At 50.4% G+C, this 12,070-nt stretch overlaps 4 protein-coding genes across 4 annotated transcripts; 1 reads left to right on the forward strand and 3 right to left on the reverse strand.

Moving 5' to 3' along the window:
* The first annotated feature begins 355 nt into the window (after positions 1 to 355).
* GGI43DRAFT_389305 (RmlC-like cupin domain-containing protein) lies at positions 356 to 2,034 on the forward strand. Its single transcript, XM_083204177.1, has 5 exons — positions 356 to 595; positions 647 to 882; positions 945 to 1,138; positions 1,197 to 1,539; positions 1,648 to 2,034. Exons 1-5 carry the CDS (start codon positions 460 to 462, stop codon positions 1,960 to 1,962), a joined length of 1,224 nt encoding a protein of 407 aa, XP_083065679.1. The 5' UTR covers positions 356 to 459; the 3' UTR covers positions 1,963 to 2,034.
* Positions 2,009 to 4,349, reverse strand: GGI43DRAFT_389307 (glycosyl hydrolase family 79 C-terminal domain-containing protein). Its single transcript, XM_083204178.1, has 2 exons — positions 3,596 to 4,349; positions 2,009 to 3,519 (listed from the first exon to the last, which is right to left on the reverse strand). Exons 1-2 carry the CDS (start codon positions 3,711 to 3,713, stop codon positions 2,168 to 2,170), a joined length of 1,470 nt encoding a protein of 489 aa, XP_083065680.1. The 5' UTR covers positions 3,714 to 4,349; the 3' UTR covers positions 2,009 to 2,167.
* Positions 4,350 to 4,727: 378 nt separating this feature from the next.
* Positions 4,728 to 7,683, reverse strand: GGI43DRAFT_389309 (uncharacterized protein). Its single transcript, XM_083204179.1, has 2 exons — positions 5,662 to 7,683; positions 4,728 to 5,587 (listed from the first exon to the last, which is right to left on the reverse strand). The coding sequence occupies exons 1-2, from the start codon at positions 7,320 to 7,322 to the stop codon at positions 5,002 to 5,004; spliced, it is 2,247 nt and encodes a 748-aa protein (XP_083065681.1). The 5' UTR covers positions 7,323 to 7,683; the 3' UTR covers positions 4,728 to 5,001.
* A 470-nt stretch (positions 7,684 to 8,153) lies between these two features.
* GGI43DRAFT_1094 (P-loop containing nucleoside triphosphate hydrolase protein) lies at positions 8,154 to 11,581 on the reverse strand. The gene is made up of 2 exons (XM_083198889.1): positions 11,543 to 11,581; positions 8,154 to 11,491 (listed from the first exon to the last, which is right to left on the reverse strand). Exon 2 carries the CDS (start codon positions 11,264 to 11,266, stop codon positions 8,249 to 8,251), a length of 3,018 nt encoding a protein of 1,005 aa, XP_083065682.1. The 5' UTR covers positions 11,267 to 11,491; positions 11,543 to 11,581; the 3' UTR covers positions 8,154 to 8,248.
* Positions 11,582 to 12,070: the final 489 nt, after the last annotated feature.

The following is a 12,070-nucleotide window of genomic DNA, read 5'->3' on the forward strand; positions in this document are numbered from 1 at the left end:
CAAGCCACGGCATATACTACTACTTAAATCATGATCCTGCGCAATGGTGTCATATTATCTGCGACCTTTTATGCAAGGTGTTCCGACTCAGCTTTCAATATTGTGACCCTACATTTTTAACAATACTACCATTGGTTCCCATATGACCAATAGTAATTGATACCAGCCCCCAAATCTGTACAACCAGCAGCGGAATCTTTGCAATAATGCCGCCATTTTAGCGCTAATCCTAGGGAGCCAAGATAGCCATTGACGGCTTATGTTTCGCGATGCAGGTCATTGCGCCATTGTGAGAGCTGAAAGCGTAGGGTTGCATTGGAGAGAGGCTTACGTGCAAGGTTAATTGTATGCTTGGCATTTAATAAGCCTGCTCACTTATGAATGTAAATATTCTTCAATGGCACTCCCAGCCGGCAATTTTCTCACTCACTTCGTCTCTCATTTTCTCCAGCTCGAAAAATGAATGCTATTTTGCTGTCTGCCTTGGCTCTGTGCCTCGTTGGCGCATCTGCAGCACCTGGACTCCAGGGACGAAGTGGCGGATTTGATGATGGAGAACCCATTAGCCCAGATGGAAAGGGTGGCCCTTTTTCAGGTATGTTCCTATTCTATTCCGAGGAATCGATGTCCTAACAGAAGCTGTAAGGCGGCACCAACCATCAGCTGGATTTACAAAATCCCAACAATTTGGGCGAGCAGTCCACAGATAACGGCGTTGTCCCAAATCTCAAATGGAGCTTTTCCGACTCTAGGACGCGTATCTTGAAAGGCGGCTGGGTTCGGGAGCAAGTCGTTACCGATCTTCCCTCGAGTCAAGACGTTGCAGGCGCTCAATTCCATTTGGAGAAGGGAGCTATTCGAGAGTTGCACTGGCATCGAGTGGTAAGTAGTTCACGCTTCATCATTTGGCTCAGACCTCTCACAGCAATCTAACTCGGGAAAAGGCTGAATGGGGCTTCGTCTATTCCGGTCACGTAACTGTATCGGCCGTCAATGAAAACGGCGGGTACGAGGTTGCAGAACTCGGGTACGGCGATATATGGTACTTCCCTAAGGGAGTTGCACACTCAGTACAGGGACTCGACGATGAGAATGAATTTCTCCTGGTTTTTGATGAGGCCGATTTTGACAAGGTTGGGTGAGGCGCATCGTGTATACATCGTTTGATGAGCATATCAGAGGCTGACCTGGTCAAGCACCACTTTCCACGTCGACGATTGGATTGCTCATACCCCTCGCTCTATTCTTGCAAAGAACTTTGGCGTTGACGAGTCTGTCTTCGATTCCATCCCTGCTGCCGATCCTTACATTATCAACGGGACGATTAGCACACACAACGTCACAGGAGCTTCCCCTCCGCTCTCTGGCGATAGCTCTTTCGTCTATCGAACGTTGCAGCACGCTCCTGAGAAGATTGGTGGAACCGGTGGCGAGCTTCACAAGATCGATTCAACCAATTTCCCAATTAGTACGACGATTGCTGCTGCATTGATAACGTTAAAGCCCGGTGCTTTAAGAGAGTTGCACTGGCATCCAAACGTGAGTATCTTCAAAGGTTCCACAACATTACTTACTGTGCCTTGAACTATGAACTCTGCGATGATATGGAGAGAAAAAAAGCATAAACTAATGTGCACATATATGGAGGCCGCGGAATGGCTCTACTTCCACAAAGGCACCTCCCAAGCCACCGTCTTCATCGGCAATGCCGCCGCCCGCACCTTCAACTTCCGCGCCGGCGACACGGCAGCGTTCCCCGACAACTCGGGGCACTACATCGAAAACACTTCAGACACGGAGGATCTCGTCTGGATCGAGATATACAAGTCGGATCGTGTGGCCGATATTTCACTTACACAGTGGCTCGCGCTGACCCCGCCGGACATTGTTGCGCAGACATTGAAGGTCCCGTTGGAGTTTGTGGAGAGGTTGAAGAAGGAGAAGCAAGTGTTGATTCAATAATAAATCGCAGAGTTTGTAAATTTATCATGTCACGAGGAACTTATTGTGAAAATACAGATCATGTTCAAATCGTATGCAGATTATCGTGAACGATATCAAGGCTAATTTCTCTTAAATTTCATATATACAGATTGCGTCAGGCCTGCTATCTCCATTTCTAACAAACCCACGCCATTAATTTTATACAAGAAAAAAGACATCATCTTTATTTCTTAAGCAGGACAATAGCCTCAGAGTTCTGAACAACAAAGGTAATGTTACCGTTGCTATCAGCCCGGATGACCTTGTCCGACTCCTGGCTGGTAACACGCTTGGCTAGACCGTAGGAATCGGCATCGAAGGAGAAGCCGTTGTAGGTAATGCCAGACTTGTCGGTGGCGCCAGGTGCAGTAAGACGCTGAGATGTCCAAGAAGTTCCAGCGCCGACCTGGACAGTGTAGGTCTGGTTAGGACGGGCACCAGAGGTAGAGTTGTACTGTCTCAAGTTAAGAACAGCAACGCGGCTCAGTTCGCCGTTGATGTAAGCTCCGTATCCGGAATCCTTGTCAGCATCCATGTTCAAAGCAAGAGTCTGGACATCGATGGTGCGAGAGTTAGCCAAGAAGGTACTGGCGGCCAGCTTGCCGTAGTACGGGGCATTGGTGTTGAGGGTGCCTGAAGGAACCCAGGCGGCATAAGGAGAGCCGACAGACTGGTGGAAGTGAATACGCTTGATGACACCAGTGGAGGCAGCATAGAGGGAGAACTCCATGGCCCAGAGAGCAGCTCCAAAGACGTCAGAGAGGCCAGAGGCACCACCGCCGTACAAGCTGTTGTGCTCGCCAATGATGTAGTCGGCGCTGATGGTAGAGGTCTTGGCGTAGTTGACGTGGTTCGTAATCGAGTTGACAACCGCAGTGTGGCTCATGAGGGTGTTCTGCAGAGTAACACCAGGGCTTGTGGCGCCGTTCATGTAGTTGTGCACAGAGACCTGATGGATCTTTGAGGTGGCGCTGCTGCCTTCGTCGGGGAAGATGGCGTTGATCTTCAACTTGGCGCCGGGGGAGCTCAAAGAAGGAGCAATGTACTTGATGGTGCCGGCCAAGGAGGGGCATGCGGTCTTGAGATAGCTCTCAAAGTGCTGCGTGGTGTTCACCCACTCGGCGGCGTAGTTGGCGGCGTTGTAGGTGCTGGGACGTCTGCTTCCAATGTACAGATCCGGCTCGTTTCCAATCTCCCAAAACTCAAGCTGGCCTTCAAGCGCCTTGCAAGCCAGAGGCACTGTCGACTTCAGAGTGGCCCATCCGGACGAGTTGTAGGCGCCCATGTTGAACTGATGAGAGTAACGAGTGCCGGCAGGGAATCCGCCATAGGACTCGAAGAAGCTCTTTCCGATGCATTGCCATGCACCAGGGTCGGCCTTGGGGCAAGAGCTGGCTGTGGAGGTGGTCAAGGTAGAGTCGTAAATGGCACGATCACCAGAGTTTCCACCGACTCGGACGACAACTCCGCTACCTTGGAGGTCGGCCAAGTTCTGCATCAGATTGTGGGAGAATTCATTGGGCTGGCTCTTGGTTCCTATAGAAGAAAAAATATTTGAGTCAGTCCATGTATGCTTCAAAGACATTATCATTATCACGCAGATGCAACTCACCAGCAAAGGTAGGGAAGCCAATCAGCTCGAATGACAAGCTCACATACGAGTCGTAGAGGGCCGCCGCCGCCAATGACTGCGACAGCAGGATAGACGCAGGAACTGAGTATTTCACCATGATGAATTTTATCTCTGTTTTTCTCTTTTTACCAGATTACACAAAGAATCAATTTGTCCATACAAGCCTTCAAGAAGAGGTTCAGCAAAAGAAAGAGCTCTCCCCAGTCCCATATATATGCCGTCAGCGATGCTACGCTGTCCAGGCACCTTGACTCCTGAGTCCCTGGATCTCATGCAGCACGTCCATCTGATGACAGGACTAAAAGCTACCGGACCCAAGATCAGTTAATCCATCTATAGGAACAATTCTCTGCTGTCCGCGTTGAACGACTTTGCCTGTTTCAGCAGGAGGGAACTCGCTGGCGGCTTTGTTTGGGAGCAGGGATTATCGGTCCTACCCTTGCTCATCCCCCACAATATTGAGGCGCAAAGCCTGGAATAGTGCTGATGTCGCTGTGTCCGGATAGAATTTCCCGGCAATGCCATTGACGAGAATAAACAATAGTATGGAGTAGGAATCCGAGTTATTACGTGTGTGCGGACTAGTAACAGCACTTATCCTGGCTAGTAGTGCTCCTCCATCCAAATAGGAGGTTGTGCCTTGTGTAGGTCCATGAATAGCAGATCGACAGATATTTGGATCGACCATATGATCCCATTTCCCTACCAAAAATAGCCTCTTCGTGTCATGTCGCCGTCCTCAAAACTAACCGTAAAGAATTTCTCATAACCCCGCATTCAAGACGGACCTAATTGAGGAGCCTTGTCGTTTCTAGAATTATGGGGTGCATAGTGGAAGCTATTCCGGGCCGACTAGTGCTACTATCCTATTACGAGCACTCAGTATGAACGCAATAGCGTATGTATGCGACGTTTCCTCCCAATAAATCTCCTGCTGCTTTATAATCCATGGCGGAGGATTTACAAGGACTAAGCCGAGCTTCTTAATTGTTTGTCTTTTGAAGATATTCCGTGGTCTTGTTCTTGATTAAAAACGAAACGTTTGACATCTTATCCTTCATATTTTAATAGCTCGACTAGGTTATATCATGGTCACGCCAGACCGTAATCGTATCCCGAAATAGCATGTATTTTTAGCTTACGTTTTAAAGATCTCCATCCTAGGAAACCATCTTATCTATGCCCATTATTTTGTTTCACCTTCCGTAGCCTTATTTTATTCTAAAAAAAAATGGAGATTAGACGAAGCTAAAGTCATCCAGCTGTCATGAATCAGGTTCGATAAAGACCCCGGCTATCTCGTCTAACATTCCACCGCATCCCCGTTTTTACATGATGCCAGTTTAAACATCATACCTTCTAAACGAAACGAACAAACCCAATGGTTAGAGCCAGTGCGCCAAATCTATACCTCCTCCCGTCTCCAGCAGCGGAAACAAATTTAGAGCAGAATTTGGGTCGTCGTCGTTACCCACAATCCCATCCCAATATGTAGTGTCAGGCGTATGCAGCATCGACTCCGATAGACCCAAGAACATGGAATCCATCTCTCCTATCCGAGGAGACGGTCCACTCGCTAAACTCTGACTCTGCAAGGCCGATCTATCCAACGAGGCGCGGCTGTTATTATTAGTCGCTGCCATATCTGGAGTCTTGGCATGGAGGCTGATATCCCTCAGCGGCGCCGGAGATTTATTTAGAGGCGATCTCGCATCTGGTGCCACTAGGCCGAACAAATGACTCGAGTTTTCTGTGCGGCGCATTCGATCCTGAAGGTCCTGTCTCTCCAGATGCTCCAGCGCCGTTGTGAGCAACGACTGAGCAATAAGGGAGTATTGCCGCGCATGAGCATCGTTTTGGGCAAGGTGGTCCATGGCCTGTATAGACATTCGCGTGTACTTTTCTAGGATACGACTAAACCCGCCAAGGAGACCAACACCAAGAACAAGCGACGCAGCGAAAAGCCACGTTCTGCAGTCGTTAGCTATCATGGTCTAAGAATTACGGAGCAAAAGATGGCTAATATTTGCAGTACAAGTACTCACACAAGTAAAGGGGCTTTCCCTTTCAGAACGCCTCTTTCTATCAAGTCTAGGACGGGATCCACCATCAAGCTCGCAGCATCAATGCAAGCATCCGCCAACTTTGATCGTCCCGAGGCCAATGCCGGCCTACTATTCGATGCCGAAGACCCATCCGTAAGCCGCTGAAATAGCTCGTACATCAGAAATGGCCGTGACACAAGCATTACCGCGTAGTAGTATGACGACAGCACCTGACAAGCTCCTGTGACCGGGGCTTCATTACGCCCCGCGGGTTGCGCAATCATATCTTTCAATGAGCTGAGCCATCGTCCAGACCATTCACGCAGCTGGAGAGATATTCCCTCGGTTAGTCGCATGGAAATCTTTTTGCGCGAGTAGATCTCCAAGATGATACATTCCAGTATGACCAGGATCTGCACAGACGCATTGAGTAAGTCAAATACTTCATTCCCATCAGCATCCACTGCACGGTATGGAACAGTGCAGTCCACGTCCGATGTCGAAGGTGGCCGTCCCATAGAGCTGCTAAGGAAGAGGTCAAGCACACGTAGGCTCTTCCACAGGCGATCTCTCTGGCGATGAATCTCCAGCCCAAATCGAGCGTTCACCTCGGTTCGGTGCAGGCCAATTGAGTATGCTGCTCTCGCAGCAATGCCAAAAAAGAGAAAGGCCCCATTGATTTGGCACGAACACAGCATGTAAACCGTAACCAAGATGAATGCTTGGACTGTCTCGACGCCAAGACTGTCGCTCAGATCGGTGTATGCCAAGTCACGAGCATACTCAAAATACTGCTGGGACAGCGCATCGTTATCCGCTTGCAGCCCAATAGCGAGAACAAGAAAGTGAATTATCGTCGTTACGTTTTCCGGTTTGTGCTCCAGGTTTGCCCATATAATCAAGTCATCCAATAGCTTCGAGTTGTCGAACAAATCCACCAAACTGGCCGTTGTCGACAAATATGTTGATACAGCCGGCGTAACATCAGCAGGTCGAACTTCCGGTATTCTCGGGTCTCTCAAGGACCGCTTAGTTTGTCGTGCCGGCGCATTTTCCAGGACCGAGAATCGACTCGTCTGCGGCGCAAAGGCATTCTGACCAACTCTGTTCGTCACAAGCCTTCGCACTGACTGGAAAAAGGACAGCGGCGCACAGTCGCCAATAAAGGTCAACTTCCCATGGGCATCACACAGCAGCCGGGCCTCTCGCTGCACTTCAGTCTCGTCTTCCGCTACAGATGGTTCCTGACTCTGGTGCAGCGCTGATGCCGACGACGAAAGCAGTCGACTCTGCTGCCTTTCACTTCGCATTGCCGGAGACGAAGGACCAGCCACTGACGACACGCGCCTCGAAGCTGCTATCGATCCCGGCGTCTCTATCGGCGATGGTGACCGCACCGATGAGCCGCCCCTGGCCGACCGATCCCGCGATTCTCGGACAGATGACGGAGGTGACTTTGGCAGCTTCTGGTGCTGCGACTGTCTTCGTCTCTTCTGCGGCGAATAGCGACATGTATGCGACTTCTGCCTCGCAACACAGAATCCACACGGCAGCTTCCCATCGCACTTCACCTTGCGCGTCTTACATCCATCGCACGCATTGGCAATGCGGCTGCGGATGTAGCGAACTGGCTCTGATCCAGGCGCATGGTCGACGTCCATCTGATAGGCCTCCTCCTCCCCCTTGCAGCACGCGAAAAGAAAGGGTAGCCGGATATAGAACAATGGGTGGCTTTAGAATAGGAAATGCGACGCTGCGGATATGCGGCCAATGAAACAGCGCTCGCCAATTGAACTGACTGGTTATTTCCCCGAAACTTCAACACAGGGCTCAGTGCATGCAGAAAGTGGCGGAAATCCGGATGACGGATGTGCGGATATCAGCAAATCTTTAGTGAAAATGCAAGAATGGAAGAACGGCGGAAACACTGTGCCAAGATGGCCAAATCGTGTAGCTCTATACCGTATTAATATGGTGTTACCCATACTGCCTAGGCTTAGAACGCGACTAAACCGGGAAAAAACCAACACAGTTTTACATCCCATGTGTCATAGAAAAGGGGAGTGAGGGTTTTATATACGCCAATTCCTTTGTTACGCCATTATGAATTATGATTAATGCAACGATGCCCCAGTCAGCACCGCGGGCTTCTAAGGCGACGATTGCCGAGCACAATGGAGCCCATCTTCAAGGTCAATACTACCAATCACGTCGTCTCTTTCACGCATCAATTGGGGCATTATTAGCAAAGAAGAGACTACCAAACGAAATACAAACCAAAAGTCAGATTTCGAAGTCATCTCTGTTTCTAAAAAGTATGCATACAGCAATCATACAGAATAATCAAGCCCATACGCCGATCCATGGTCGTATTGTATCCGAGACGCCGGTACCCTGAAATCTCATCTTACACTTGGAAGCAAAAACAAACCCTGGCACCTATCTATTGCTCTATGATGTGAAAAGACGGCAAGTACAAAGTACACTCCGACGAAATTAGTATAAGAAGCCGGAATAGTATAACGGTAGAAGTAATGGTAATGTAAAACAAAAGCAAGGTAGGTAGCCGATGCGAGTAGTCAGACCTTTATCTTATCGGCATACCTCCTCGGCTATCCAGCCTTCGGTGTGAAGTTACGCCTGCAGCGGCAGCGTTCGCTCCAACACTATAAGTGACGCGGCGAGGCGGTTCCAAGCTGGATTTATCACGCTGGATCGCACCCAGATTCTCAAGTCGCATGTTGCCCCCCATGTTCATCCGTCTTGCTTGGCCTGCAGTGAGGTTATCTGATATTAGTTCTGATGGCGCGCACATCAGCGGCGGGCTCTTTCGAAGCTCCAGACTTCCCCTTCGATGGCGCGAGATGCCGTTTGTAGCACTGGCCAAGACTGGCATGGCAGGCCGCGGCGCTGGCCTGTCGCCGGAAGCAGAGCCAATCGAAGATACCCGCTTGGCAATAGGGGCCGAAGTTGGGGCCATAATGGCGATCCTCCGAGGTTTCTTTGAAGCAATGGCGCTGCGGAGTTTGCGCATGTCAATCGTCCCTGACTCTGAGTCGGAGCCAGAAGCGTTCGGGGGGTTGTTCTCATCCATGACCGTCTGCAGCTGATGGTATTGAGGACTGAGTCGCGGCACCTTACTATAGGATAGCGGTGACCCATTCTCTGGCTTTGGGATTTCGAGGGATCTCAGAGGGGACGTCCTCTCTACGTCTGGAGAGCTTGATGAACGCATATGCATGCTTAAAGCCGGAGGAGATGACGATACAGGCAGCCCGCTGCCTTCAGCTGACAGCCGCTTGCCCCTGGAAAGGAATCCGGCCTGAAATCTACCGGGTTTGGCGATCGGTATACTCGGCGCATCGGACATGTTTGGGTTCGTGTCGTTATTCGAAGCATCATCCTTAGTTGCGCTGTTGAACTGTGACGGTGGCGACGGAATCTTGCTCTTAGCGGCTGGTGACGGCTGCGCAGAGGGAGGGGAGCTGAATAGCTTCTGCGGCGTCTTCTCAAAGTCTTCCAGTGTTCCTTCTTCCGACTCGTCGTCCCTCCATCTGACTCCTCGACTCTTGGTGGTTCGCTTGACGGGCGTGAAGCTAACTCCCTTCTTCGGCATGCCGAGGGCCTTACGCCGTCTCGGCGATGACTTCATGGGACTCGCAAACACATGTTCGTTTTGTACAGCCACAATAGCCGGTGGTGCAAGAGTCCTATAGGCTGATAAAGATTTCCTCTTCCTCAGGGTCCTTCTTGGTGGAAGGGCATCAGGTACAACAGGCAAGTTGCCATCAGGTTTGACCACCTGGGATGCAGCTGTGAGTCCATCTTGGAGTAAGCGAGAAATGACGTCTTTGGCATGCTCCACAGCGCTCTCTTCATCCATTGATGCAACAGAAGAAAGAGAGGACATCATTTCGAACTGGGCTATGAGAACAACTTGCATCATCGCGGCATCTCCCACCTTCTCTTGTTCCAAAACCTCTTGGTAGGCCTCGAGGTTGAAGTTGGCTTTTAGAAGCTCAGCTTCGCGCGTCAGAGTATCCATTTCGCCGGTGTCGGCACCCTCAGCCTGTTCAAGTTGTCTGATGCCATGAGCCAAGGCCGTATCGAGATGGCGTTCCCATGACGACTTTTCCAACTTTTGATGGCTATGATATCTGCTGTTTTCCAGCTCAAGCAGGATTCCTTCAGCAGTCCTTCGGATAGTTTTGAGTCCTTGCGGCATCTCCTCTTCGCCCTCCTTCCGATTGGCGACAGTGTCGAAGGCGGCAATCCACGCAGACAGCAGGCTGATGCGCCTCTCAAAGTGCTTCACCTTTCTCATGGCGGCAACCCGCTCTTGGCGCTCAGCGCTTGCATTATCAAATGCGGCTCGAAGTCTCTGAGTGGCCTCTCGCGCAATAGTGTCTCGTCTTTCATACTGCTTTCGGAATTTTGCAAAATTAACCTTCTCGGAATCTCTCTGTTGTGCCCTTAGCTCATTAATCAGGGCCATTTGCTCGTCAATTTTGATCAAGAAGTCTTTCACGTGGCGGTTGACATTGAAAACATTGCGAGTGACCTTGGTTTGGATATTCTTGGCCCGGTTCGCATATCGCAAGGTGTTGTGGGTTTCATCGTAGTGGGCGCTTGATGGCGATACACAGACAATCATGACGGTCTTGCAGTTACCGCCCAAGGAGAATTTGAGGAGTCGAGTGAGCTTACTGTTGCGGTATGGGACGTGCATCTTTCCTCGCTTGTCACAGAGAGCGTTGATGCAACCTCCAAGGGCAAGAAGCGATTTGTTGATGTTGGCGCCCTCCGTAAGGCGCTCGCCACGATTTTTGGTGACAGAAGCACGTTCAGAACCAGCTAAATCGATGATACTCAGAGTCGCCATTGTGTGGGGCTCGTTGACATCAGCATTTCTGTCTTTTTGCGCAATGTTAATCTGCAGCACGGCGTGTGATCGTGAGGACGTTGCGTTTGCTTCGGTTGGCGATACAGTTCGGTATTCGTTTCCTTGGATAATCATATCCATGACTTCTTGGACATCTCGGGGACGATGGCTGGTCAATCCAGGCACGGCGACCGCTTGGTTGCTGTCCTCGCGAAGAGCCAAGCCGACCTTGCTCCCGCCCGGCACCAGCAAATCGCGAATCGTTTCGTTGTAAATCTCCAGGTAGCTCAGAGTCAACTCGGTCTGCCTCTCTTGACTGCGCTCGTCGATCTTCTCGAACAATTCCTGCATTGTCAAGAAGATAATGCCAGGATGCTGTGCCGTGCCAGTAATTGTATGCGTCTTGCCGCAGCCAGTGGCACCATAGGCAAAGACGGTTGCATTGTATCCATCCAGTACGCTGTCGAGCAAGGGTCGGGTGGTCCCCTCATAGACCTCGGCCTGCGTTGTCATGTCATCAAAGACTCGATCAAAGGCAAACACTTGATCTTTAACTTTTTTCGTGGTCGGGATGACGGTTCGGGAGAATTTCTGGACAGGGCTGTCTTCTGGTGGATCGAAGATTCTATGGCAGAAGAGAAAGTCAGTCAACTGATGGAGATATGTACGCAGCTTGGCGACGTAGTCTAAACATGTGGAAATATACATACAGGCAACGATCATCGATAACCTTCATAACGTTTCTGATGCCTCGCTGGTGAAGCTTGGGAGTCGGTGCCGAAGCAAAAGAACCGTCGCCCAGGAATATAGTGCCATCATCATTCCGCTGCCTTGAATTCACGCCCGTCAGCATCCATTCGGTCGCACGCAAAGCACAAGGCTAGGGTTGGTTGATGGAGTTGGCATACAGTTGAGCTGCTTCTCGGATAGTAAAGGGCCGCACTCGGACTGAAACATTGGGTTAGCTAAGCACAGGAATGGATCGGTTCATGCACGAACTGGCAACTGTAATGGACGACTGTCCAGCGTCTGAGTCGTCCATGATTTACTGTTTCCCAGGTTGGCCTCTATTCCAGCTAGCTTAACGTTGATGTGTTCTGCTGTGTGCAAAGGATTCGACTTGAAAGAGTTCCAGATTTCAATTGACCGTCAGTGCGCTCGATACCCGGTCAAGTCGCTTCGAGATCCAGATAATCGGTGACCAGGGAGGGGAGAGGGGCCGGCAGCGCTGAGACTCGAAAAAATATAGAGAAAAAACAAAAACCAGCCCCAGGCGGCCACGCTTCGAGATCAGCTTAACGGGTTAGTAGTAGGAGATATCTAATAGAAGTTCACACAAACACAATGCTGCAGGCATATAAAGCAAAACGGAGAGAGCGAATAGGCCAACCAGTTCATGTCCTAGTGGAAGCTGAACAGGTCGGTCCAGCCAGTATGGAGTACGAATATGCAGGCCTAGCTGGCAAGCGACGCTTTGTTGACCCCGGTAGGGAGTGAAAAGGTGTTGGCGTTGCCGTGACAACATCT

The sequence above is a fragment of the Trichoderma evansii genome, assembly GCF_050947405.1.
Source record: "Trichoderma evansii strain SZMC 28006 chromosome Unknown GGI43scaffold_1, whole genome shotgun sequence".
Classification (NCBI taxonomy): Eukaryota; Fungi; Ascomycota; class Sordariomycetes; order Hypocreales; family Hypocreaceae; genus Trichoderma; species Trichoderma evansii.

What these genes read in the sequence shown, in the direction of transcription:
- GGI43DRAFT_389305 (XM_083204177.1), top strand. Translation starts at nt 460, where the DNA reads ATGAATGCTATTTTGCTGTCTGCCTTGGCTCTGTGCCTCGTTGGCGCA. An exon ending in GCCGATTTTGACAAGGTTGG is followed by an intron (nt 1,139 to 1,196) that starts GTGAGGCGCATC and finishes GACCTGGTCAAG; the next exon opens with CACCACTTTCCACGTCGACG. An exon ending in AGTTGCACTGGCATCCAAAC is followed by an intron (nt 1,540 to 1,647) that starts GTGAGTATCTTC and finishes ACATATATGGAG; the next exon opens with GCCGCGGAATGGCTCTACTT.
- GGI43DRAFT_389307 (XM_083204178.1), bottom strand. Translation starts at nt 3,713, where the DNA reads ATGGTGAAATACTCAGTTCCTGCGTCTATCCTGCTGTCGCAGTCATTG. An exon ending in TGGCTTCCCTACCTTTGCTG is followed by an intron (nt 3,520 to 3,595) that starts GTGAGTTGCATC and finishes TTTCTTCTATAG; the next exon opens with GAACCAAGAGCCAGCCCAAT.
- GGI43DRAFT_389309 (XM_083204179.1), bottom strand. Translation starts at nt 7,322, where the DNA reads ATGGACGTCGACCATGCGCCTGGATCAGAGCCAGTTCGCTACATCCGC. An exon ending in GGGAAAGCCCCTTTACTTGT is followed by an intron (nt 5,588 to 5,661) that starts GTGAGTACTTGT and finishes TAACGACTGCAG; the next exon opens with AACGTGGCTTTTCGCTGCGT.
- GGI43DRAFT_1094 (XM_083198889.1), bottom strand. Translation starts at nt 11,266, where the DNA reads ATGATCGTTGCCTGTATGTATATTTCCACATGTTTAGACTACGTCGCC.